The sequence below is a fragment of the Thalassophryne amazonica genome, chromosome 19 (assembly GCF_902500255.1).
Source record: "Thalassophryne amazonica chromosome 19, fThaAma1.1, whole genome shotgun sequence".
In the NCBI taxonomy this organism is placed as follows: Eukaryota; Metazoa; Chordata; class Actinopteri; order Batrachoidiformes; family Batrachoididae; genus Thalassophryne; species Thalassophryne amazonica.
In genome coordinates this window covers 32,446,336-32,474,308 of record NC_047121.1, presented here as the reverse complement: position 1 = coordinate 32,474,308, position 27,973 = coordinate 32,446,336, and the positions used below count along the sequence as shown (strand labels likewise).

Genomic DNA, 27,973 nt, shown 5'->3' with positions numbered 1-27,973 from the left:
TCTTACTTTTAAATGAATCAATCTTCACAACTACAATTTTATATTATTAATGAAACTGGACAATATTAAGGGTAAAGTATTAAAAATGTTTTTTTAAAGTCACACCTGAGCTGCAGTATGTTTAAAAAAAAAAGTGTGACTAGATTCATAGCTTGTTTAATCTGTAGTTTTCTTGTTTTTGCTGACAGTTCAGTCAGTCATGCTTTTTGCCATATCTATCACATGACTGTCTACAGTGAAGCCCCACCCGCCGAGAGACCTGATTGGCTGCCGAAGTTGTCTCCTGAATAAGTGTTGATTTTTCCCGACATATAAAATTTCCCGTTGACTCCTGCGGAAGATGTTCGCCTAGTTAGTGTATTGTTGCCACCGTCCTCCTCCACGACAAAGAAAAGGTAATTAAAGAAAGTTATTCTTACATTCCTGTTTATAGGACGTGTAATTATAATGTACTCGGCAATTCCTTCTAAATGTGGTATATTCGTAACTACTCTGCTAGCTTCTGGTGCTAACGTCGAGTTAGGTTAGCTGTCTGGGAATTGTAGTCACGTTACACACGGTCACTGTGGATCTGACGAAACTAACTTTATTCTGAACATTGTGCTCATTTATCCCTGTCATTTTTACAGGAATATGCATAAATCGGTGCTCTTCACCTTACTCGCCTTGAGTTTAGGACTGGCGTATGCCTTCCCCTCACCGCAGGAAAATAAAGGAAAGAACTGGGTTTTGATTGTAGCTGGCTCCAACGGCTGGTACAACTACAGACACCAGGTGAGACTTAAAGTATAAACTGTACGGACTGGGTGGTGATGATCCCAGCTGACTCTGGCAAGAAGATGAGACGTGTTAAGAAAAGAAAAACGAACAAAGTATGCGACTTTTTATTTATTTTGGGGCTGCGCAATGTAATCTCAGTTGCGAAATATCTTGCGCTGCACCCACAAGCACGTATCTGCCAACAGGTTCAACTTAACAAACAGCATCGATTTTATTTCTATTTATTTAAACCAGCCATTTGGTTTATCATATATTTGTCTCATTTAAAATCGTATCGGTTCGTTTTAATGTGGTAAATTGGTAGAGCTGTTCATTGTGAAACTTTGTGTACTGTATAATTTATTATTATTTATTTATTATTACTTGCTGTGGTCTGTGTACGAGCCAGTATTTAAACTATAAATTCGGCAGTGTAAAGCTGATTGCTTGTTTTATTTTTTCTTCCCATTAACACCTGAAAGATGCCCCCCCCCCCCCTTGTTTCCTTGCATGTGAAATAACACCTATTTATCAACTTTATTCAAAGATACATGTTGTTACAAAGTAATTAGCAGTGTAACGTGACACGTCTGAGATTTCTTAGACATTTGACATAATTTTAGATAGATGAATTAAAGTTCACGTACAGTACATTCTACATCCTTGAAATGCCCTCTGGTGGTGATTGCATGAATTAATGTACATAACGTACTGTGATGCACCTTCTGTTCCATTGTAATTGATGATATGAAAGTTTTTCACAGACATAAATCCATAGATGCTTAGGTAGACGACACATGCAGCTGCCTTTTTATATCCATGTATTTCGACTGCGATTTTTCTCGATGTGCATGCATACATGCAGCTGCATTTTATATATATATGATCTTAATGTGAAGACAAGTTAAAATGGAAATATGATTTAAAAAGATATCCTGTGTGAGCCACAGACTTTTGTGCTGAAACATCTACACTTAAACTCTGAAGTGTCTTAACAATCATTAATGACCACGTATTTGTTAAATGTAAAATAAATGGAGAAAAAAAGAATAAAAGGAATACCCCACCATGCATTCATGTTTTAGCTTTCAAGGAGCAGATGTGGAAAATAAAAATAGTCCAAATATAAGCTTTGTTCAAATAAGGTTGAATGGTTGAATGAATGAATGGTTTATTCAGCATGCATGAACAAAATCTCTCATTTACAGAACAAGTCAAAAATTAAAACATATAGAACAAAACTCGAGCAATTTACCAACTTAGTGTGGCTGAAAGGGTGTGGGCAGAAGCATATAAACGCCCACCCCGTACATCAGTTTCTGGATACAAACAAAAAATAAACACGAAAAAACAAATGCCAGTCAGTAATGTAACACAGTGAAACAAAGTAATACAACAGACAAACAAATAATAAATGGCCACACAAGCAATTTACTTAATTACTCAAACTATAACAACTTAATACATTATTTTTATGCAGTCTTTTAAAACAAGCCAATGTACTAGATACTTTAATACAATCTAAACAATCATTCCACACTCCAGCACCCTTTACGGAAACGCAATAACCTTTAGCAGTAGTTCGAATCTTTCTTCTATCAAATACCAAAGTTTCACGCAAATTATAACTGGACTCTCATTTAAAACAGCTTCTGGACATGTTGAGGCAAGAGTCCATTTTTAACTTTATACATTATCTGCATTGTAAAATAATCAACCAAGTCATAAAATTTCAAAAACTGAAGACGAACAAACAATGAATTTGTTGGTTCACGATAATGTTTTTTTACTTATCACTCTTATAGCTTTTTTGTTTTGTTTTGTTTTTTGTAAAAGAAATATTAAATTAGTATTTGTTTTTTATGTATTTCCCCAAACTTCAATGCAATAAGTCATAAGGGACAAGTAATGAGTGATACAATGAAACCAACAGATGCTGGGGGAGAAAATATTGTACTTTGTAGAAGATAGCAATAACTTTTGATATTTTGGACTCAATATGTTTTATATGAGTTTTCCAACAGAGCTTATCATCAACAAAAACTCCAAGAAATTTAGTTTGAGATACCATTTCAATTTCAATGCCATTCAACAATAATTTACTGCTTAAATTTCTAGGCTTATTTCCAAATATAATTCACTTAGTTTTACCTAAATGAAGTGATAATTTATTAGAGTCAAACCAATATTTAAATTTTTGCAGTTCCCTCTCCACCAAGTCCAAGAGCTGTCTCAAATTATCCCCACTACCAATCACAGTTGTATCATCAGCAAACAAAATACAACTCAAAGACTTAGAAACCAAACCTATATCATTAATATACAACAAAAACAATAATGGCCCAAGGACCGACCCCTGGGGCAAAAAGTGGTCGTATTGTGCAGAATGAGAGTTACGACTGCAACTAAGGTTCTATGAATTGTGTGGATGATAGCCAGCGATGGTATTCAGTGTCTGGATATGCATTGCACATGTACAGAGGTAAAGACATAATACCAGTAAAGTCACAAATGTGACTGGGTGATGTCATTCAGTGAAACATCCTTCAGTGCAACACAGGAGATGGAGACACTTCTGGGTAGGACTTAATTAAATTCAGAGTTCCTTCATAAAGTTTGTTGACCTGACAGTAGCGTAACAAAACCGTACATTTGCTCTATCGCAGTGTTTCCCACAATAAGTGCAATATGACTTTTCTTCAAATCTTGCAGCCCTATTTTCTAACCTGGCTTTGAGGCCAAAATAGTTGTTTTCATATGGTTATAGTTAAATTTTTGTTTTGTTTCTTCCTCGGGTAGGCTACCTCACCTTTTTAGCCGCTGTACATGTTTTCTTCTCAAACATCACATAAATCCTGTAGTCTCACGACTATCATAAAGCTGATCTCTTCTATTTACTTTTTTCCAGGCAGATGCTTGTCATGCCTACCAGATTGTCCACAAGAATGGCATTCCAGATGAACAGATTGTGGTCATGATGTATGATGACCTGGCGGAAAATGAGCAGTGAGTTGTTGTAGTATGTCCACATACTTGCATTTGCATGTAGACGGTCTTGCGAACACAGTATCTAAAGATCAATATGTGTTAGTTGATATGAAAAGCTTTGGAAGACCTGATTATCTTTACCTAAGTAGGCATACTCATAGTCAACCCACCCTACATGTGGAGTATGCAATTGCATAGGGCCCCTTCCTCAGAAGGGAGCCCCAGGCTTGTTATTGATTCATTCATTGGAATTAATTTGTCATGGTTCACGGATAGGTGATAGTTTTCTCATCCCATTCTTGTGTTTATGAGTGCAGTGTAGGAGTATTCACATGACTTGAAAGATGGCATAGCATTCAACAAGGCATCAGCGGAGTTGTGTGCCAAAATGCAAAAAAATGATTCACAGTGGGTTGGAGTGTTAGCTGATTTAAAAAAAACAAACTCCTTTTGTACTTATGTTAATCAGCCTTCATTGTTTTATATCTCATTTAATACTGTTGCATAACTGACACAGCTGTCGTTATTTGTACAAAAACTAACTACAGAGAGCAGCACAGTAACTTAGTGGTTAGTGCTGTTGCCTTAGGTGCTCCAGTTTCCTCCCACTTCCAAAAACATGCAGGTTAGGTGAATTGGAAATATTAAATTAACCATAGCTGTGAATGAGTATTAGTCCATGAGCCAGTTATTAATTTTGACCTAATCAGTACCTAATCAGTAAAGGGAAGAAATGACATTTAGAATCCAGCCTCAGTGTATCATGGACTACAAAAAATGTATGATAGCCATCCCAGGGTGCTACCTGTACCCAGGTAGGGGTCAATAAAGAACTACACAGAGGTCAAACTTTAAAAATGCTCCAGTCATGTTGAAAACTATATCACATTACCTGTCTGATTATAAAGATTCCAAAAAGGTATAGTTTGGACTATCTGTGACGGAATGTTCTGGAGTTATGGGGTAAAAATGGCAAAAATGGTGACAAAGATCATTTTCAGTTTGTACAGGGGTCAAAAAGTTAAAGTTGCACCAATTTCAGTAAAAAATTATGCAAAATATTGGTTGAAATAAATGGATTAATAAATGGAATAGTTTTGACTATGTTGAATGTTTGGTCTCCAAAGTAAAGGTCAAACAAGCTCAACATCCATTGGATTTTATGACATGTGACATATGTTACACTTAACATGATAACTAAGCACAACAGATGGTGCAAACTATTCCTTATTAGAACCCTATTAACCCAAATAATAATTTGCATAATTTTTTACTGAAATTGGAGCAACTTTAAATTTTGACCCCTGTACAAACTGAACTTGACCTTTGTCACCATTTTTGCTGTTTTTTTTTTTTTTTTGTTGTTTTTTTTTACCCCATAACTCCAGAACATTCCATCATAGATAGTCCAAACTATACCTTTTTGGAATCGTTATGATCAGACAAGCAATGTGATATAGTTTTCAACATGATTGGAGCATTTTTAAAGTTTGACCTCTGTATAGTTTTTCATTGACCCCTACCTGGCTACAGCTACCACCGTGGGATGGCTATCATACATTATTGTGTAGGCCATGATACACTGAGGCTGGATTCTAAATATTGTTTCGTCCCCTTAAGTAGTACTGAAAACCTGCTTGACCTATGGACTATATGTTTCTGTCTCTATGTGGTCCTGCGATAGACTGGCATCCTGTTCTGGGTATACCATGCATCACACCCTATAACTGCTGAGGTTGGCTCCAGCCCCCTGTGACCCTTGATTGGAATAAGAGGGTATATAAAATGAATGAATGACTGAATTAACTACAGAATTCAGCAGGCAAAAATGCAACTTGTTTGAGTAATTTTTGATAGCTATATATTTTGACTTGTGTGATGAGACTTGGAGGGTAAAATAAATTTATAGTCACTGTGACTGTGCAGTTTATTACACACTTTGACAGTCTTTTGCTGTGGAGTTTTCACTTCCTTCTCATGTCACCTGATAAGTAAATGGTTTCTATCGTGCCCTGTCCTTTTGTGAATGTCTTGTATCAGGTGCTTAATTCTGATCATTTTCCTCATATTATTGTTCCAAGAAACCCCACCCCAGGGATATTGATCAACAGGCCAAACGGCACAGATGTGTACAAAGGAGTTCCTAAAGATTACACTGGCGGCGTAAGTATTGTGGCACAAATATTTTCACAGGAGAGCAAATCTGTTTTTCAGTTCTGCTGATGTCCAGACTTTTCTTTTTTGGAATTGCAAGAGAGATGAGCTGTTTAATTTTGTCTGCAGGATGTAACCCCAAAAAACTTTCTTGCTGTGCTGAAAGGTGACTCTGCAAGTGTTAAGGGCGGTTCTGGAAAAGTGCTGAAGAGGTGAAGTGATGGGGGTGGGGGTTGTCTAGTGTTGACTCTTTACTATGAAATATTTTGTACCATAGAAAAATGTCTGCATTTTTGTTTTTTATTATTATTATTTATTTATTTATTTTTAAATAAGTTTAGACTTTCAGCTTTAATTCATTGGGTTCCAGAAAAATTACAGAAAAATAGTATGGCACAATGTCTAATAAAAAAAACAAATAGGGGGGGAGTATACAAAAGACAAATCCAAGAAATAAATCTATCGCCAAAACCAAATTTCTTCAGGACTGTGAAAAAGCACTTCTATTCCACTATGTCAAATGTTTTTTCGGCATGCAAGGAAATTACCACTTCAGGGAGATTACTATGATGTTTTGAGTACAGTATATTGAAAAGGGTGTGTATATTAAAAAGGAATGCCTTCCTTTGATAAAATCAGTCTGTTCATTTGATATAATAGAAGGGAGGATTTTGTCTATACTGGACACTAACAGTTTGGCCAAAATTTTCATATCTTCATTCAGGAGGCTAATGGGTCTATAAGAAGCACAGGAAGTTGGATCTTTTGCTTCCTTGGGCAGTAATGAAATGAAGGCCTGTCTCAGCATTGTGGGGAGAGAACCCTGTTCCAACGATTCCTCAGAAACTGACAAAAGTAACGGGGATAATTTCATCTGAAACCTATAAAAATCATAAGGAAATCCATCAGGGCCAGTGGATTTGCCTGACTGTAGTGATTTAATCTGTGATAAAACCTCTTCCAGAGTAAGAGGAGCATTGACTTCTACTGCTTTTTAAAGTATAAACTGGGGGAATTTCTAGGTCATCAAGGAATTGGTGCATATTTTCAGAGTTGGGAGGAAGCTCTGATGTGTACAGAGTGGCATAAAACGATTTAAAAACAATTATTTTCAGTTGGGTCGGATGTCAAAGTATCTGATGTATTTTTCATTTGTACAATTTCGCGGTTGCCAATGTGATGCCTGAGTTGGTGGGCCAATAAGCGAGTAGCTTTATCACCATATTCATAATAGTTACCACTAGACTGTAGCAACAACTGCTCAGCTTCTCTAGTCCAGATCAAGTTGAACTCAAGTTGCAAATTAAGATGTTGCTTATAATCTTCTGGGGAAGGTTTCTGGGCATACTAACAGTTTTAAAATGTATGTAGTAAGGTCTTTTTGTCTTGCTCTTCTGGACCTGTACAGGTGAGATGACTAAGAAATAATTTGGCCTCTAATATAAGCCTTTACAGTTTCCCATAATAAAGTGTTCGAGATGGCATCAGATTTATTAGTAATTAAAAAGTTATCTATAGAAGATGAAATATACTCGCAGAAGGTAGAGTCAGCGAGTAGCAAGGGGGTTAACCTCCAAGAAGGTCAAGATGTATGGTAATGTATGTATGCACACCACAAAGTGTCTCATCTCAGTCTGACCCACATAAGGGCATAAATGCCAATGGCCACAATCAGTCCACTTTACCTGTAACAGTGCAGATAGAGGTTATTGAAGGAAAAAAAAAAAAAAACAGCACTAGTCTTTGCATAGGTCCTGCATACACTTGTCAGTGTCTGATGCAGATTGCTGCCACTTTCTCTCCTCTGTTGGGAGAGTGATATGCAGTTTAGCCAGATAAAGCATCTTGGAATTTAACCACTAGTCTTTTCAGAATGCAGAGTATTTGGCCTTGAGCTGATCCAAACGTTGATCAGAATCATTGTGCGTGGATTCAGGAGAATTAATACGTTTGCCGTGGTCACCCACTGCCGATTGGGCACCATTCAGTTTAGACGACAAACTTTGAAAAGAAGGTCTAAAGTTCACAGACAGCGCAGCTCTGTGGTCTTCCAGCCGAAAGCTAATCTCCACCATAGTTACAGGTGTACAGGTTTCTCTGTCTTGTTCGGACTTGCTCTTTCACTTGGACATTTTGCAGGTGGTCAAAAAGCAGTAAATATGAAAAATAAAAATAAAACGGGGATTACAAACAAAAAGTGTGAGGTTTGCAAGGCAAAAAAATTGAACGAGCCGAATATGTGTCTACGCACTAAACACCATATGAGAAGTCTGCAGTTTCTTTTTTTTCTTTCTTTCTTTTTTTTTTGTTTTTATGAAACATCTTCTGTTTGTCTTGGCAGCGGCCCCAATGATAACGTGTTTGTTTACTTCACCGATCACGGGGCACCTGGCATTCTGGCCTTTCCCAGTGATGACGTGAGTACTTTTCTTTTTAACTTCCTCCTCTTAATAACATTCCCTCTAGAGCTGACTGTAGCATATGCTGGTTCTTAGCCTTACAAAACAATTCAGGAAGCTTGTCTTGTTGAGTTGTTTGACTCGTTTTGTGAGACAGTTGTCTCTCACATGACCAAAAAAATTACTGAAATGTTTTTCTCTCAAGAATGACTTTGTCCAAGAGTCATGCTTAGACATCAAAGTACTGATTGAATGTATTTTTAGAATTACTTTACTGAGATACAGATTTGACTGCAGTATAGAGGAAATGAGATTACTCGGTTTTTTGAGGACTGGTCATCTGTGAAGAAGGTTACTGGTTTGAGCCCTGGTTGGGACTGGCACCTGATGCCCCCCTCCTGCCCACCCAACAGTAAAAGGGCTGCCTGACAAATAGTTGTGGAAGGTATAAGGTAGCAAGGAAAGAAATAAAGGAATTGGCCATGATCCTGGCCATGCCATGGCCTAGCATATGTACTACTCCAGCACATCCCCAACACTCAGTAATGAGTATGAGACAAGTCTTTACTTATAAAAGATTGGTGCATGACATCACCACTCCCAGCGCTTTTACTTAGCAACATGTTGCTCATCAGTCTTCCTCAGACTGTTATTCTTGCTTTGACCATTTCAAATGTATTGATCAAGTGTATTTTGAGGGGTTGTTTAGAATAAAATAAAATGTCAGTACTATCAACACATCACGGCTAAAGGATGGACTTGCCGCAATGCAAAGATCGCCATTGTGAGGAAGATCCTTGTGCCACACTGTAAACTTTCCTATGTCCAGTATTTACTTAGAACTAGGATTGTACAGCACTTCATTTAAAGTGATGATTCCAAATTGTAGAGTTCTAACCGTCATGGTTTAAGCAAGATGGAGGATCCCAAAGAAGACCACAGAGAGCTGAGTACAACATTCTTTATTTGTCGTCCAGGTACTGACTAGGGTCAGAAGACGGAGAGCAAGCAGTCCGCATACACAAACTTTATCCGAACAAGCGGGCAGCAGTTCAGAACATGAGAATCTGTTATACCAGGCAAACAAATCCAAAGGGAACAGGGTAGAAAAACAAGAATGCACAGGAGGCAGCAAAGGTTGGCAAAGAGAGAGCACTTAAGAATAATCAGTCATGAGAAGACTTAGCAAGGCTGAAGACATTCTGGCACTAAAAACTTTTTATGCAAGGTGAGGTGATTGTCAGAATAACAAGCTGGTGTTTGGAGAAACAGGAAGATACCATCCAGAAACAAATGGGTGAAGGGACTGACAAAATAAAACAGGAAATAAGACCAGAACTAAAAACAAGATTGGAGGTGCGATTAGAGTGATCAGATGGTCGTCTCATTGTCATTCTTTATAACCATTTCTGTTTGAACAATTGCCATACCCCATTTGAATGTTTAATAAAGAAAACTTTAATCACCACTCTACTTGAAGATAGTCCACGAGTCTTAGCCTGTGACATTGGTGCAGAGGTATGGGATATCTGGTGTGAGATAACAGGTTATGCTTCAGTTTTGTAAAATCACCACTCCTTAAATGTTGCAGTGATGAAAGTTTTCCGGAAATTCCCGTAAATCTGAGTTTTTACTTATGTGGTGAATGTTTCAGGGTTATTTTTGATAGCATACGTCAGAATCCATTAAGGTGCAGCGGTGATGCATCGTGTTGGTTTGCAAACTGGCAAGAAACTCGAAAGAAGAAGAGTTATTTTTGTTTTCCTGCTGCACGTCAGAATTAGTTTGTGGTCTGTATTTGTAAAATTGTTTGGAAACATCTCTGAGACGTCATAGTGGATATTAAGTCTCACGTTTGCACGTCCTGATCCGAGACTGAGGGATAATGTTATGCAGTGCTGCTCGACCACACAACAGCAAATGAGATTTTACCGTGAACGCTGTGTCGTGTTGAAATGACAAAGGAATTGAATAAAAGTTCATCATTAATAAATTCAGATGGACTGGTTCAAGCAAAAGGACCAAAATGCTGACCAGACTTTTTTTAAATATCATTTATACAGAAACATTTGTAGATTTCCTGTTTATAGACATGAATAAGAATCTAATTTATGCCCAAATCAGTGCTCCTGAGAACTAAACCTTATATTGTTGACTGAATAGTAGATGCAGCTTTACTTGTATCAAATTTTATTTTAGTTTATTTTAAGACACTATCAGTTGTTATAAAAGCACAAATTGCTGAAGTCAGATGTCTATATAAATGTAGAAATAGAACAGTAACAGTCGAATGCAAATATGTGGTTTTATCAAATAGTAATAACACCGTATTCTAATCCATGTGACAAACTGTGTGTTATAGTTTTGTCATCTTGCCAATATGGGAAAATAGTCTTTCACACAGTTTGTATCGTTACGATACAAGTTGTGTGAAAAGACTCTTAATCTGGGGTGGAAAAATTGACCTGACCCCCCAAAAAAAAATTGATTTTAGATTTTTTTGCAGTGGGTAAACAGACTTGAAAATGCACCAGAATGTATCTGAGATTTCAAATATTTCAAGGGGCTACGAGGGGCTTCGGGCCTTCAGCCCTTGCCAAAAAGGTTCAGGTTTTTCATTTCATTTCATTTATTTATTTATTTCATTCATTTAAAAGAAAAAAAAACAGAAAAGCAGGACTAAAGCATCTCCATTACCAGAATGAAAAGGAGCAGAGAGAAGAACAAGTCTTATATTTTCTGCCCCTTTTTACAATGCAATCTTTCAATATCCAGCGTCATTTTTCAACATTATTTAACAGATTGTATTTCTTTAACTTGTCACATACCACTGACTTATTTCATAATTATGTCCATTATTAAATAGATTACATCTCTGACAGGTTACATTTTTAAACTTAAAACATTTTATATATTATTAACAAATTACATTTTTATTTTTATTTTTTTTTACTTCCTTACAGCCCACTAACTTATTTTATAGTTTCATACTTACTTAATACATCTAGTTTAATACGTTTTTTAAATAATTTAAGCAACCTTAATTCTTTAATTTCTTTGTTGAGATTGTTCCATAATTTTACACCATTTACTGCAATACTCCGTTCTTTTACTTTGGTTCTGTATCTTGGTTTTCTAAAGACTTCTATTCCTTTCAGTTTATAACTACTTACTCTTTTCTCAAACATATTTTGAATGTTTGTTGGTAAAGCATTTTTATTAGCTTGGTACATTGTAATATTTTCAAATCGACCAAATCACGAAATTTAAGTACCCTGTACTTAATGAACAATGGATTAGATGGATCTCTAAAACCACTGTTGCTAATCACCCTTAAAGCCCTTTTCTGCAGTATAAACAAAGGTTGTATATAAGTTGTATATGTTGATCCCCAGATTTCTACACAAAAGTTAAATATGGGAAAATCAATGAATTGTACAATGTTAATAAACCATAACTATTTAATGAATATTTTACTTTATGCAAAACAGCAATGGCTTTCGCTATTTTTCCTTTTATGTAATTTATGTGTGACTTCCATGTAAGATCTTCATCAATTATGACTCCTAAAAATTTCATTTCTTTTACCCTTTGTATATCCATTCCATCTATTTGTAATGACACGTTTTTTTTTTTTTTGCTCTGTCATTAAACAATATGAAATTTGTCTTATTAATATTTAGTGACAGTCTGTTTATATCAAACCAATGCTTAACCTTTTCCAATTCTGTTTTTATCACTTGTGCTACTTCCTGTATATCTGATCCAGAGTAAAACAGCGTTGTATCATCAGCAAATAAAATGCTACCAAGCACATTAGATACATTCACAAAATCATTGATATACAAAATAAACAGTTTGGGTCCAAGCACCCATAAGTACTCCAAGTACTCCATAAGCAATATTACACAATTCTGATTTGATATTATTTATCTGAACAAACTGTTTTCTGTTTTCTAAGTAGCTTTTTACCCACTGATGTGCAATACCTCTTATTCCATATTGTTGTAACTTGTGAAGCAATCTTGAGTGGTCAATAACATCAAAAGCTTTTTTCAAGTCAATAAAAATACTTACAAAATAATCCTTATTTTCTATTGTTGATATTTTCTCTATTAATTCCATAATTGCCATAGCTGTCGAATGTTTTGTTCTGAATCCATACTGAGCATTATTTCAAATATGATGTTTCTCAGTGAATTTATCCAACCTTGTCACAAAAACTTTTTCCATAATTTTAGAAAACTGTGGAAGCAATGATACTGGCCTGTAATTAGAGAATTTATGTTTGTCTCCATTTTTATATAATGGGACTACCTTGGCAATTTTCATTTAATCTGGAAAAATCCCTGTTGACAGAGACAGATTGCAAATATAAGTAAATGGTTCAATAACAGTTTCTATTATACTTTTTACAGTCATCATGTCTAAATCTTCATGGTCAGTTGATCTTTTGCTTACACAGTTTTTTACAATATTTCTTATTTCATCTTTTTCCACATTGTCCAGGAAAATACTATTGACCGTATTTACAAGTGTATGTAATGTATCTTCTACTATTGGTTTATTTCCCACCAGACTTGATCCTACATTTGAAAAATAATCATTAAACCCATTTGCCACTTCTTTTATGTCATATATCTCTTTATTTTCTTTGACAAAGTAATTTGGAAAAGTTGCTTTCGCTCCATCACTTTCAATCACACTTTTATAATTCCCCATGTTGCCCTCATATTATCTTTACTCTTATTTAATTGTTCACTATAATAATCTTTTTTTTGTTTCCTAATTATTGTCAATAGTTTATTTTTATATTTTTTGTATCTGTGTTCTGTTTCCTTTGTTTGCATTTTTAAAAAGCACCTGTATAAATAGTTTTTCTTTGCACAAGCATTTTTTATTCCCTTTGTCAGCCATGGTTTTACTCTTTTCTTACTAATTTCTATTAATTTACAGTTTTTATTATATGATTTCATCAATATTTTCATAAATGAGTTATATGCTACATTAACATCACTGACATAAACTTCTTCCCAATTTTGATTTTAAGATCATATTTTAATGCCTCTAAGGCTTTTACTGACTTGTCTCTTTTAAAGTTTATAACAGTTTTTTTCTTGTACCTATTTTTATATTTAAATATTGAAAAGACTGGTAAATGATCACTATCTGTCATCAAGATCCCATTCCTGATAATTTCATCTGTTCTATTTGTAAATATATTGTCAATTACCGTTGCACTTTGCGATGTGATTCTGGTTGGTTTTGTTATCAAGTGGAATAAGATTTTTGTTTTATTTTGTTTTTTCCATGGCCCACTTTCTTTGGCAACCAACAGGATTTACTGACTAGCTGTTTGTAATCTGTTAAGTCATTGTATCAAAGGTGAACTGGTTGGTCTGGTCAGATGAGGTTATTTCCATCATGAACAAAACTGCAGTGTGGCACACACACAAGTGAGACATTTTGGCATTCAATAATTCAGCACAGTTGAGAGGAATAGTCGTCACCTTTCCTGACTTACAAGCAGGGAAACAAACAGCAGTGGGAATGTACCATATCAAACCATACACAATAAGTATTTGTCATCACGCAATGTTAATGTTATCACTGACGGCATGTTTACATATGCACCACATATGGGCAGCTGACATGTAAAATGACGGTAAGCATGGCAGAAAGAAGAGTTCAAACCACTGGCACAGGAGGAGAATGAATCACCAGAAAAGGAGCTTCGTCTGTAGTATGGAACTGATTTGGGTTCAGAAGATCAGACTAATTTTTTTTCACCACCTGAAGCAAAAACAGATGTAAGTTTGAAGAAAGCCAGAAGTTTCATGATGAGAAACCATCATTTAGTAAGAAAATTCTTATAAAATAGAAGAGAATTGTCAGTGTTTGCCAGTTGCATTCATTTCTATAGACTACATAAACTATAGAACAAGTAGGCTGAGCCAGTGCCAGTTTGTGAATATTGGCGTTTGTATTCAGCCTGGAATTGTAAGTCATGAAGAAAATTTATGTTCATTTCTTTTTTTTTTTTGGATACTTAACTAGCATAGTTTAGTATTTGGTGATTATGGTTTTTTTTTTTTTTTATCTGTGTTTGGCTGTCAGGATGATTATACTGATGGTCCTATTTTTATATAGTTATCACTAAAACATCTAGTGAAATATTGATATCTAGTTTTTATCACCCATCCTTACTTGTTACTGTAAGTAAAAAAAAAAGAAAAAAAAAGAAAGAAGCCTGGTAATATAATCAGTGCTACGTGCTTTATATGCTTTGATCATGAGAGTCCATAGATCAAATGTGTCATACATCGTAATACTACAATTTGAGAAATATTTGTTTGCTCCACTATTCCTTTGATGTTTTTGGGACATTTTCCAGCAAACTTAGTGTGTACATGTCAGTTGATCCCAGAATTGCTTTTAAGGGGTTTGCTTTGGCTGAGGACGAGGTCATTGTGGTCAAAGGCCAAATGATTGGTTTATCTGTCTTTTCCCCCTAGTCATACCAGGTGCTTTGGTTGATTGATATCAAATGTGATATGTGGATGATGGACAACCCTAAAATTGTCCTTAAAAGTTTTTGTCAAATTTCAAGGTCATTGGTGTCAATGGTAAAAAAAAAAAAAAAAAAATGTTTTTTACTAGTCATTGGGATAAAGATCATTGGAGTCAAATGTCAGAATTTAAGTTTTTCTACTCAGATTTGCACCAGACTTGGCTCACGTAGAAGTGGATTCTGAAATTGTATAGGCAAGGACAAATTTGCCAGAGGTTAGTCAAGGGGGGTCAAAGGTCAAAATTGGTTTTTCACTACAGAATTTCTTTGAACATGGTACACATATGGGGGGTGGATTCTGGAAGTGCCCAGCACGGTCAAAATTGCCAAAGGTCATCACTGGGGTCACGTTCATGTCTAGCTGCCTCTTTGTTTGCCTGCTCCTGCCAGGTCTTTTTGTTGATTTCTACTTAACTTTCCAAAATTTATGTTGAAAAATTAATTTGGGCTAAGGCCAATGAATTTGATTTTCACCCTGATTTGTTGGAAATGTGGCACACGCTTATGTTGATTCCAGAATTGCGCTGGCAAGGTCAGCCAGAGGTCAGTCACTTAGGTGAAGGTCAAGGACATTGTGGTCAAATGTCTGATAATTGTAGCCATTCCTGTATTCATGTCTATGGGTACTATTAAATAGTTTTATCTTAAAGTTGCAAATATTGAGAAAAGTCTAATCTTTATTTCCCAATATGTTAGTAGTTTTTCAAAAACATGAACATTTTATCTATAAAACATTTTTGAAACCTAATTGCTACTTACACTTTTGTTTGTATTTATTCAGAATTGGACTGGGCATCAGAAGGTCATAGGTTCGTTCCCCCACCTGAAATGTGTGTGGGGAAGGTGAAAGAACAGGATTTGTGTCAGCCTCATTGCCATCACTGTGGTCTTTAATCTCAAGGTGTTCCCATTGTACAGTTCTTCTTCTTATGTGGCAGCAACTTGACATTGTAAAGAGCTTTGAACATCTGTGTTCAATAGAAAATGCGGTTTGCACACAACGTGCAATCACTGCCACTAGCTGACTGATTAGCCAGTTGTTCAACATTGTGGTCAATTAGCTGCTGCTGTTTTTGTATAGTGTTGTATAATGATACAGCACAGCTTGCAGTTTCTCATTCCACAAAGGAAATAGCTGGAAAAACTTCCAACAATGCCACTAACGGTGCTCACCCAAATAAAATATTGGTGGTCATGATCAAAGAAAGTTAGTGTTGACTTTTCCAGAAGGTAATGTCCTCTGCTTGACATCGCACAGCAAAGGACAAGATTTGTGTATTTAAATATCATGGGATTAATGATTAAAAACTGCAGTTTAGTGTCCTGTTTTTATTGTGTCATGTACATTGCATATAATTACGCTGAAGTAGTCTGAAACTGTAAAATGCAATGTTTCTGTCCTTTGTCTTCCAACAGCTCCATGTTAAAGATCTCCAAGATGCTATTCAGTATATGCATAAAAACATGAAATACAAAAAGGTATGCCATCTGCCATTGTGTAATTATTAGCCTGGTCATTCTGATTAGATAGGGTATTACTCTGTTGGAAGGTCAGCTCTGACATTTGTTTTTTGTTTGTTTTGTTTTTTCTGCACCTCTTCCTTCCTCCCACACATGCAGATGGTGTTTTACATTGAAGCATGCGAGTCTGGGTCAATGATGGTCCAGCTCCCTCAGAACATTGATGGTGAGTTGAGTTCACTTCATTAGAAACAGAGCTAGGCTGTGAGCAAAATCAGGCAGGTGGCTGAAGCTGCTCTACACCATAAACACTGACATGCCTCACTCCTCATACTTCCTCATACAGTGCTCTCTACATGATCCACTAAACATTTATTCCACATTGGGTAGACTAAGATGCTCAGCTTCCCATTTTCCTGTCAAACAATGGTACTACTGGATCCAATTGCTGCTGCTGCGCAGCCCTGCCTCCGAGTGGGGGGAAGTATGTATATCTGATGATCATTCCCTACTATCACAAGTCTGTGTGGGGGAGTCATGAAGTCATAGTCTAGACACCAAATTCTGACAGTTGTCTGCAATAAATATTCTTAAATGTGAGTTATCTGGCAAACATGAAAGTCTGACAAACAAAACATTTGATGAACTTGTCTGTTCAATTCCAGTGGAGCTTAAGTCTGTTTATCCATATCCACTTTGGTCTTCCTCTCTTTCCTTTCCCATGTGCTTCCATTCTCACCACTCCTTTATAGATTAAATTCATTGTTACTTGTTGTCATATGTTACTTCTTTTTGTTTGTCCAAACTACTTCAACCTACTTCCCTGCACTCTGCAGTTCTCTCATTCTTTAGTGTACTTCTGATTCTTGTTCTTACCAGTTGTGTGTGTTGCTGACATTTTGGAGAAACTACAACAGAATATCTTCTCAGAATTTTCTGACAAGCACCATACATGCTAGTGCACATGCAGACAATGTGCAGAATGTGGCCTTTAATTGTGAAGTTCAAAAACAATGCAATCCTATTTCATTTACTTGTTATCAAGGTATTTTTAACAGAGCTCCTTTTTTTAATCTGATTTTGGAAGTGTTTAAAACTGGTTAGGAAATATTCCAGAGCAGTGTTTTTCACGTTGGTTGTCTCTAATTTGCAGTACTGATGAAACATTTTGCCATCATCCACAGCTACACATTCTATCTGTTGTTTAATTGTGATTTTACTTCCTGTCCAGTCGTATAATTCTTCCTGAATTTGCCCACATTGTGGGTAAATTCAGGAAGAATTTGTAGTTGCTAGTTTGTTAGCTGGGCAGGACACATTGACAAGCACATGGCGTGAGCTTCAACCACAGCTGTTCTTTATTTTCAATAATTTATTGAGCATCCATGAACCTTACATAACTTGTCAACTGATGTTCAAGTAAATGCAAGCACCACCATTAGCTAGCCAACATGAGGCAGACAAATCTTTTGGAAAGAGCAAAATGGTTTTATTTTTGCTCTTTCCCTTATCAAAGTTCAGCAAATGCAAAAGGTTTTGTCTTCATTGTATGTTCCTTTAATTTGCTGAGTTATAACAGGATGGCATTTATTGTTTATGAGTTATCTATCTCGTACAACACAAGCTGGTTGTAAAGGACTAACCCACTGTGACTAACCCATTGTGCACAGGGCACAAATGCTGAATGAGTCTAAATGTTTGTTCCGTCAGTTTAGTGTTGATAGTGTTTTTGTTCCGTCTTTTTTCAAATGCCTGTCCATCGCGTAAGGATTCTAATGAGGTAGTGTTTTAAATTGAAATGACATGACACAACAATATCTGTGTTTCAGTATTTTCCACCACTGCTGCTAGCCCTGCTGAATCCTCTTATGCCTGTTACTATGATGAGAGCAGGGACACATACCTTGGCGACTGGTACAGTGTCAACTGGATGGAGGACTCTGATGTGGTGCGTAACATTTACCCAGTCCATACGGACGTGCAGTACTTCATTATACCCTCACTGGCTATTTCATTAGGTGCACCCTGCTGGTTGCAGGTTGGAGCCCTTTGTTGCTTTCAGCACTGCCTTAATTCTTGGTTGTATTGATTCAACAAGGTGCTGGAAATATTCCTCAGAGATTTTGGTCCATATTAAGGAACACTACTCGCCTCACACAGTTGCGAAGACATTACACCACCACCACCAGCATGTTGATACAAGACAAGATGGATCCATGTTTTCATGTTTATGCCAAATTCTGACCTCACCTTGTGAACATCTCATCATAAACTGAAACTCATCAAACCAGGCAATGTTATTTTTTCTGTTCATGCTTTCATTTTCCAGTTTGGGTGAGCCTGCGCCCAATGTAGCCTCAGTTTCCTGTTCTAAACGTACAGAAAGTGACACCTGGTGTTGTCTCCCACTGCTGTAGACCATCTGCTTTAGGCTCCGTGTCCATGTAGCATTTGTCTTCTGATGGAAAAGTGCTCAGCTTGCACGCCCACAAATGCTTTCTTCCCGGCGGTTTCAGTATTTTCAGTGGGGTGGAACAAAACACTCCTCATGCGCCCACAAATGCTTTCATCCCAGCGGTTTCAGTATTTTTAGTGAGGTGGAACAAAACACTCCTCGTGACATGTTCCTACAATAACAGTAAACATCAAAGACTTGCTTATAATGGATGTCTATAAAACACACTCACCCAGAGCAAGGAACCAAGTGTCTTTTCAGTCTGCTGTCACAGACTTTTTTGTCTCGAGTTAGTGGCAAATCAGCAAAAAATAATCCTCTATTCTGTTAGCCAGAAAGTGCTGCAGTGACATCTCTGCACCCTTCTGAAAAGTTGAGAGATTTTTAGTTTAAAAACACTCTGACCAGGCACTCAAAAAAAAGCAGTCCACTCTTTTAAAAAAGAGGCTGGGTGCAGCATTTTTTCTGGAGGTGGCTGTATCCACTCCGTTCTCATTTAGAGGAATTCAGAAAACATGCTGGCACAAAGAAAAACATGCATTATGGACACATGGCCTTAGGGTTCAATGTGTGGTGTGTTCAGAGATGTTCTTCTACATACGTTTGTCGCAACAAGTGTTATCTATCAGCTCCAACCAGTCTCCCCATTCATGTCTGATCTCTGACATCAGCAAGGCATTTTCACCCAAAGAACCACTGTTCATTTCATTTGGCTGTTTCTTATATTTTGAACCATTCTCTATAAACCCTGGAGATGGCTGGTTGTGAAAATGCCAGATCAATCAATCAATCAACTTTTTTCTTATATAGCGCCAAATCACAACAAACAGTTGTCCCAAGGTGCTCCATATTGTAAGGCAAGGCCATACAATAATTATGAAAAACCCCAACGGTCAAAACGACCCCCTATGAGCAAGCACTTGGCCACAGTGGGAAGGAAAAACTCCCTTTTAACAGGAAGAAACCTCCAGCAGAACCAGGCTCAGGGAGGGGCAGTCTTCTGCTGAGACTGGTTGGGGCTGAGGGAAAGAACCAGGAAAAAGACATGCCGAGAAGGGGGGCAGAGATCGATCACTAATGATTAAATGCAGTGATGCATACGGAGCAAAAAGAGAAAGAAACAGTGCATCATGGGAACCCCCCCACAGTCTACGTCTAAAGCAACATAACCAAGGGATGGTCCAGGGTCACCCGATCCAGCCCTAACTATAAGCCTTAGCGAAAAGGAAAGTTTTAAGCTTAATCTTAAAAGTAGAGAGGGTATCTGTCTCCCTGATTTGAATTGGGAGCTGGTTCCACAGGAGAGGAGCCTGAAAGCTGAAGGCTCTGCCTCCCATTCTACTCTTACAAACCCTAGGAACCACAAGTTAAGCCCGCAGTCTGAGAGCGAAGCGCTCTAATGGGGTAATATGGTACTACGAGGTCCCTAAGATAAGATGGGACCTGATTATTCAAAACCTTATAAGTAAGAAGAAGAATTTTAAATTCTATTCTAGAATTAACAGGAAGCCAATGAAGAGAGGCCAACACGGGTGAGATATGCTCTCTCCTGCTAGTCCCCGTCAGTACTCTAGCTGCAGCATTCTGAACCAACTGAAGGCTTTTTAGGGAACTTTTAGGACAACCTGATAATAATGAATTACAATAGTCCAGCCTAGAGGAAATAAATGCATGAATTAGTTTTTCAGCATCACTCTGAGACAAGACCTTTCTGATTTTAGAGATATTGCGTAAATGCAAAAAGGCAGTCCTACATATTTGTTTAATATGCGCTTTGAATGACATATCCTGATCAAAAATGACTCAGTAGCCTCTAGAGACCTCAAAGCTGTCTGGCAACACTGTGATTTTCAGTCACCTAAATTTAACAAACTTGACTACAAATTTAACAAATTTGACAACTTGACTACATCCACCGAGTTTCTGCCATGTGATTGGCCGATTAGATATTTTCTTTGGTGAGCAGTCGATAGTACCTAATGAGGTGACCAATGTAATGTCAGATTGCTGTTAAAGTATTAATAATCAGAAGCTATTTTATCACTTAATGTATTGATGTCTCTTTCTGATCGTCCTTGATTTTAAAAAAAGGAGCTGATTTTCAGTCTTAATAATAATAATTAATATAGGAATATAAGAATATGAATAGCAGCCATAGTAAACCTTTTCTATAGTTTAGTTATATAGTTATGGTATAGAGGAGGATTTTCTTAAAAAGAAGACCTGAAAGTTCAGCTACAACACTGGTATACAAATATTTAGAAGTTGTCTGCTTCAGAAAAAATGTGCTATTTATTGTGGATTTTTGCATGTTGAATTAAAATATGACTAACGATGGTAAATGGACTGCATTTAAATAGCGCTTTTTCCATCTGCATCAGGCGCTCAAAACGCTTTACAAATAATGCCTCACATTCACCCCGATATGAGGGTGCTGCCATACAACGCGCTCACTACCCACCGGGAGCAATAGGAGATTAAAGCTCTTGCCCAGGGGCCCTTAGTGATTTTCCAGTCAGGCTGGGATTTAAACTGAGGATCTTCTGGTCTCAAGCCCAACCCCTTAACCACTAGACCATCACCTCCCCTAATTGGCTACTGTTTCCAAGATGTACAAGGTTTTACATTTTGCATCTACATAATTATATTGTGTTAACAGTAGAGTTTTCATGAAAAATCACAAACATAGGTGTTTTCTGTAATTCTCTGACTGTTTGTACAACCCCAATTCCAGCAAAGTTGGGACATTGTATGAAATATAAATAAAAACAGAATACAATGATTTGCAAATCCTCTTCAACCTATATTCAATTGAATACACCACAAAGACAACATATTTATATTTATTTATCCATTTCAAAATGAGCAAATATTTGCACAAAAACAATAGTTTATCAGTTTGATCAATCAATTGAATATAGGTTGAAAAGGATTTGCAAATCATTGTATTCTGTTTTTATTTACATTTTACACAATGTCCCAACTTCATTGGAATTGGGGTTAAATCAGTAAAAGGGTTATATATTAATCCTTAGTAGCACAGTCGTAGCATTTCTTAAAAGTGCAGCCAGTCAACAGTTCCAAACAACATTTTCATTCTCCGTGGCCCAAAATTAGTAAAGTTTGACTATCTTTATTTCAGAGCATTTTGGCTGTAGACCAGTGCAATTTGCCAGAAGGTACATCTGAGATGCAAGCCTAGATTTGATGTTTTGGTGAAAGAAAATCCTAATGCTCCACTTCATTATGAAGCTGTTTAATTGGTGATACAAAATGCAAAACATGCACAATGCATAGTTTCTCCAGTCACAGCCACAAAAGCCTGTAACTTCTTCTGGGTTTTCTGGGTGTCTTGGTGGCTTCCCTCACTCTTCTCCTTCTTGCACAGTCACTTAGTTTTTGAGAACTGTCTACTCCACATAGATTTACCATAGAGTGCCATACTGTTTGTATTTCTTCATAACTGATGTAAACAAAGTCCAGTACATAGTCAGTGACTTGGAAATGTTCATGTATCCATCCCCTGACTTGTCAGAAGGAAATTGGAAATAAAACTGATTGTTTACATGTGTTATACCAAAGGGGTCCATTACTTATGCATCCTATCATATTGGCTTTTATGTTTTTAATTAATTTATATAAAGTTGTCAAGATTTGCTTTGGGTTTGAGTTTAAGGAAGATAATTTTAGAATGTTTTTATATTGAGAAGCCTGATTTACTTTTTGTATGTGAAATGGCATAAACAAATTAGAATGTGTATACCAGTACCAAGGGACCCAATACGTTTTGGAGGGCACTGTAGTTTATTAACCTGTTCTTCTCCTGATATGGGGTTTTTTTATGCTTCTAGGCGGACATGAACAAAGAAACTCTGCTGGATCAGTACAAGACAGTGAAGCTCCGCACAAACACCAGCCATGTTCAGAAATATGGAAGTGAGGTATAATTAACTGTGATGCTCCTCTAGGCAAGAAACATTTCGAGGAAGGTGCTGTTTTGTTTTTAAATGTCTTCTGTGCAGAGCAGTATCGTGACAGTGGATAAAGCGTTGCAGTGGCACAATTAATATTCTGTGTTTATTCTGTTTTTATTATGACCTTTTTGCCTTCTGTGCAGACGCTGCAAAAAGAGGATTTATGTGCATTCCAATGCAACAGCCTGGGAGACAGACAGCCCGCCCCTCCAATGAACCTGCAGCCAGTTAAAAGTCTAGATCTAACTCCAAGCCCTGATGTCCCTCTGGCCATCCTTAAGAGGAAGCTGATGGCCACCAATGACATCAGAGTGGCAAGGAGACTGCTGAAGGAGATCAACAGCCACTACAATGTAGAGTGACAAAGTCTTAAACCTTTTACTGTATGCAGCATGTTGCATGACTTGTTCTTGTGGGTGGTTCTTGAAATGTGGCATGCAAATCATTTTTATCAGAAAGTCTCATCACATTTGGCAATGGCAATTGTCATGTTACAGATTTCTAACCGTGTTGCTGCCCTGTCTGTCTTCAGGTCAGACACATGCTGGCTGAGACGATGCATCAAGTGGTTGAGAAGGTCACTGGCAGTAAGATGAGAACCAATGAAATTCTTGAGCAGAGGGCTGAGCTCAACCAGTATGGTTGCTACAAGGCAGCAGTCGAACACTACAAGTACACCTGCTTCAACTGGCACAAAGCTGAGGTAGAAACAAATGTTCTGCACACAGAACACTTGGTGGAAGCACCTCAGGAAAATTTCTATACAGGAATAAATAACTTAAGTTTAAGGAGTGTGAAATTAGGCTCAGTTAAGATGCAGTTTTGTAGTTGTAGCTCCTCTTTTAACTTTTTCAGTCACTAGTCTAGTTCTGCTTTAAAAGAGGAAATGTTACAGATATGTTTATTCAGCTATGTCAGTTTTCAAGTGACTTGATGTGCGGTAAGAGCAAGAAGTAAAGGAAGAGACAGATGGTCAGGCATAATGAGCGGATACACGGTGGTTGAATCACCTGCTGTGTCTGGCATGGCTGTCACGTTTTTGAGAGTAAACCTGAAAAGGTGCAGGGAAATGCCCAACAAAAATACTTCTTGTGTACTGGGTATTTCCACACACCTTTATGCATGTAATCCATGAGACAGAAACTTTTTTTACTGTGGAATAGTTTGACATTTTGAAGCAATAGATAGAAGACATAGAAATAACTCAAATATTCCCTGAAAACATGCTGAATGTACATTTTTGACCCATGATGCCCTCTTGTGTTTTAGTATGAATACGCGTTGAGACATCTGTACGCTCTGGTGAACCTGTGTGAGGCAGGATACCCATCTATCAGGTACAGTAACCTTCTCTTACCAGCTTTTATCTGATCTGGTTTTCATTTCTTGGCTGTGAGGAGGAAATATTTTGAGAATTTCCATGGCGCATGTGACAGTTCAGTTTCGATATGACTCATTCATACTGTATGTATGTCTTTTGTTTGACAAGGTCATATGTCAGGATAGTTGTTGTCTTGAAGTAAAATATTTTTCTAGTATGTAATTTGGAACTCTGTGTTTCAGTCTACCTGTCCATATGCTTGGACAAGTCACTTCATTTGCAATACTCCAGTCCACCCAGTTATAACTAGGTGCTAGCCTTGGCTGGGGACGTAACCTGTAATAGACTGATGTACTGTCCGTGGGAGCCATAGAGACTCTCATCCACTTGACACTAGGGTATCCCAGGAAAGAGCTGGCCTGATGACAGCTGAGCAAGGAGCAACCAGGGTGATGATCTGGATTGCAGTAACTATGGTGGTGTTACCCTGCTGTCTGTGTCAGCAAAGGTGATTGCAAGGATCATTCTTAGAAGGATTACGTCCCAGTTACTTCTCATTTAGTGACAGGAGCAGTCTGCCTTTACAGCCTTGAAGTCAGTCATTGGCTGTATCGTAGCTGTGCATATTCTCATTGAATGTAATTGCTAATATTGGCAGTGCTTCTTTGCAGCATGTGTTGATTCCCCTCCCCCACGTTTGATTCACTTAATCAGCTGTTCTGTGGGCCATTCTGGAAATTTGCAGGAGCCCCACCAAATTGCTGGACACAATAGGTGCCCTATACACAGGTGCTGTCAGTGCTGTGTGGAGCAGGGGCAGAGTCTCACATTTTTCTGACTTCTGGTGTTCAGTAAAGATGTGTTCTGGCTCCTCCTCTGTTTAGTGCTTGAATGGGCTGGATGTTGGGTTGGGTTGAGTTGTGGAAACTAGTGGCTTAGGGGCCTTTTTTGGCAAGGAAAGGTGTACGGACCATTGTGGTGTAGATCATGCAGTGATCTTTTCAGAATCAATGGATGACTTTATTACAGTACTTGAGAAGCTGGGTGAGGAGTTAGAGTGTCTGGGTATGAGATTGTTCTGGTCCAAGACTATAGTCCACGGCCCGTATCCACGAGGCAGCCTAAGGCTAAAAATAGCTCCTAGTGACGTTAGGCTATTCTAATAAAAATCTTTTTTTCTGGAATTCTTAGAAATTTCTTAGAAGTTTCCCTTGGTAAGATGAAAGTTGTCCACAAAGCACCTTAGGCCTTAAGAGAGCTCCTAAGGTGCCAAACTGATAAGAGGAGGGAGGAGACTTTTAGGAAGCCTCAGAGTGTCTTAAGCAGAGAAGATGGCAGAACAGACAGAGAGAAAGCAGAGATATTCTCCATGTGTAGGATGACAGTGAGTCAGTAACTCGCTACCAGCTTGATCTACGTAATTTTTGCATGTTAATTTACTGTCTTAATGTATTTATAAATTACTTAGGTTCTTGTTATCATATACACACTGTTAATATTATCATTATTTTTATTATTAGTAGTAGTATCTGTATTATTAATATTGCTATTTTTTTATTATTATTACATCTCTTTTGTCATTTGATTTTTTTTGTTTGTTTAAATGGACCACAATGGAAAGAAGTGTTTTCACTCTCTTGTGTTATCCATGTATTTCTAACATATTTACAATTATATTATATACTCACAATGAACGTACTAAATAAACTCACACATACACGCACGCTTTTAATATATAGATATTCGCCATGTGGATGAGGTACGTTCAAACATTTTCAAGCTGTGTAACAATTCATTTAATTTTGCTGAGTTTCATCATCATAACAAAGTTATCCTCACGATTACACATCTTAATGCAGTTAATCAGTTGATTTCATTGTCCATTCATAACTAGGAGCGAGCACATTTGTTTTATTATTTCTCCTCTCCTTTCCATGACAACCAATCACAGCTCTTAGAGGACTACGTCATACCTAGAAATGGGGTTAACTCCGCCTCCTCACAAAGATAGTTTCTGTCCACTCCTTGCTCAACTGCTGGCTCACTGTTAGACTAAGATTCCTTGCCAGGAAATTTTAGGCTAAGCTAGGTGCTCTTAGAGACGGCTTTGAGTTGCTTCGTGGATACGGGCCCAGCAGAGGTGGGAGTAAGTCACTGCCAAGTCATTCTCAAGTCATCAGTTTGCAAATCCCAAGTCAAGTCTCAAGTCAGCTTGAAAACAATTAGTGGTCATTATGACTTGAGACTTAATTTGGGACATGCTGATTCACTTGAGTGTCTTGATGGTGACTTATCATCAGTTTGCAAATCCCAAGTCAAGTCTCAAGTCAGCTTGAAAACAATTAGTGGTCATTATGACTTGAGACTTAATTTGGGACATGCTGATTCACTTGAGTGTCTTGATGGTGACTTACTCCCACCTCTGGGGCCCAGACCTTTAAAGACTTCCTAGTTTAGTGATCAGAAGTGTATCTGTATGTGCTAAAAATGTTGAACTTGTAGACACATTAAATTATCCTGGCAGTGACATTGATGTCTCTGGCTGCTCAGACTTTGAGATCAAGACCTTCAGGAGATGTGGATTGGTTTCTCCATCTGGGTGATTGCTTTTCACAATACAAGGCAGTTCCATAGTGTGGATATTTTGTATTTTATGAGTTTTATTCCATAGAAATATGTCATAAGAAATGGCAAACATCTGCATTACACCCTTTCATAATTAAAGTAAAGTAAGTCTTTAAGACAGATGATTATTTTAAAATAAACTATACAGGGACTTCTGTATATAAATTTAAGCTGTTTTCATTGATCATCACCCGCTAAGACAGAATTGTTGACAACTGACGTTCATTTTGGTGGAATTATCTCCACTGAAAGCTGTGAATGTAAAATGTATTTGATGCTGATGTAATTTTATTTTGTTGTTTCCCTCTACAGTATCCAGTGGGCCATGGACTCTGTGTGTTCTGTCGACCCGAACAACACTATTGTGTTTTAAAAAAATAAGCAGATAAAAAAGGAAAATAATCATAATGACAGTAATAATCAAAAAAGTACTGATGGTGACAAGTTCATCATAAATGGCAAAATACTAGCATTTAACACTGTGATGCCATTTCAGTTTAATTTTTCTGAGTGATGAGAGGTTGCAAATTTAAAAAAAGAAAACCCTCTCTGTTAGACTTGGTTACTCAGAATTTCTCTCTATGTAACACACTTCCTGTTCCTTCAGCCACATCTCAAATGTTTGGGGGCTTCTCTGGTGTCCAGAGTTGAAGCAGCAGTTTCATATAGTTCACAGAGGGGACCGGAGCTTCCTGCCTACTTGTTGCTCTGTGTGACTCAACTCTTCCAAATATTGCAGCGAGGGATGGTGGGACAGAGTTCTTTGGAAATCTTATAGGGGAAAAGTGAAATCTGTTCACCACTTTGAAATGAATCAAAGTGTGTCGCTGTACAATCATTCCTAAAAAACTTTTAAAGTGTCAGATCAGTCTGTTTCTTCAGCGCGGGACGGCCTGAGAAGACACCGTTTCTCTTTGCACTCTTTGATTGTGAATCAAGCTGATATGACCATGGTGATAGTTTTCTCAGCACACTATACTTCTTTTTAATGTGTTTTTGATTTTTAAAATGCTTGTTTTATTGCACTGTGACAGGTTTGTCACAAAATTTACTGCTTCAGATTTAGGAAGAAATATTCTAAGGGTGTTTTGTATGAATTGCTCTTACATTTTTTTTTTTTTTTTTTTTTACTCTATGAATGTAAGGGATAATACCACTGAATACTCAATGTTTATCAAAATTTTGGAGACTTTGCTGTAAGACAGAAACCTTAAAATAAATTCTACCAGTCTGAAACTGCTTAAAATGGCTCATGTTATCAAACTG

General features: G+C 37.3%; 1 protein-coding gene across 1 annotated transcript; it reads left to right on the top strand.

The window, feature by feature from the left end:
* The first annotated feature begins 263 nt into the window (after positions 1-263).
* On the top strand, positions 264-27,955 carry lgmn (legumain). Its single transcript, XM_034195636.1, has 14 exons — positions 264-395; positions 630-774; positions 3,668-3,765; positions 5,829-5,910; positions 6,031-6,113; positions 8,243-8,318; positions 16,288-16,350; positions 16,492-16,558; positions 18,162-18,280; positions 22,639-22,728; positions 22,905-23,114; positions 23,294-23,464; positions 24,031-24,098; positions 27,020-27,955. The coding sequence occupies exons 2-14, from the start codon at positions 634-636 to the stop codon at positions 27,078-27,080; spliced, it is 1,329 nt and encodes a 442-aa protein (XP_034051527.1). The 5' UTR covers positions 264-395; positions 630-633; the 3' UTR covers positions 27,081-27,955.
* Positions 27,956-27,973: the final 18 nt, after the last annotated feature.

Excerpts from the sequence above, each read along its gene's own strand:
- lgmn (XM_034195636.1), top strand. The coding sequence starts at position 634 with ATGCATAAATCGGTGCTCTTCACCTTACTCGCCTTGAGTTTAGGACTG. Across the intron at positions 8,319-16,287 it reads TGGCCTTTCCCAGTGATGAC|CTCCATGTTAAAGATCTCCA; the intron begins GTGAGTACTTTT and ends GTCTTCCAACAG. Across the intron at positions 22,729-22,904 it reads TTCAGAAATATGGAAGTGAG|ACGCTGCAAAAAGAGGATTT; the intron begins GTATAATTAACT and ends CCTTCTGTGCAG.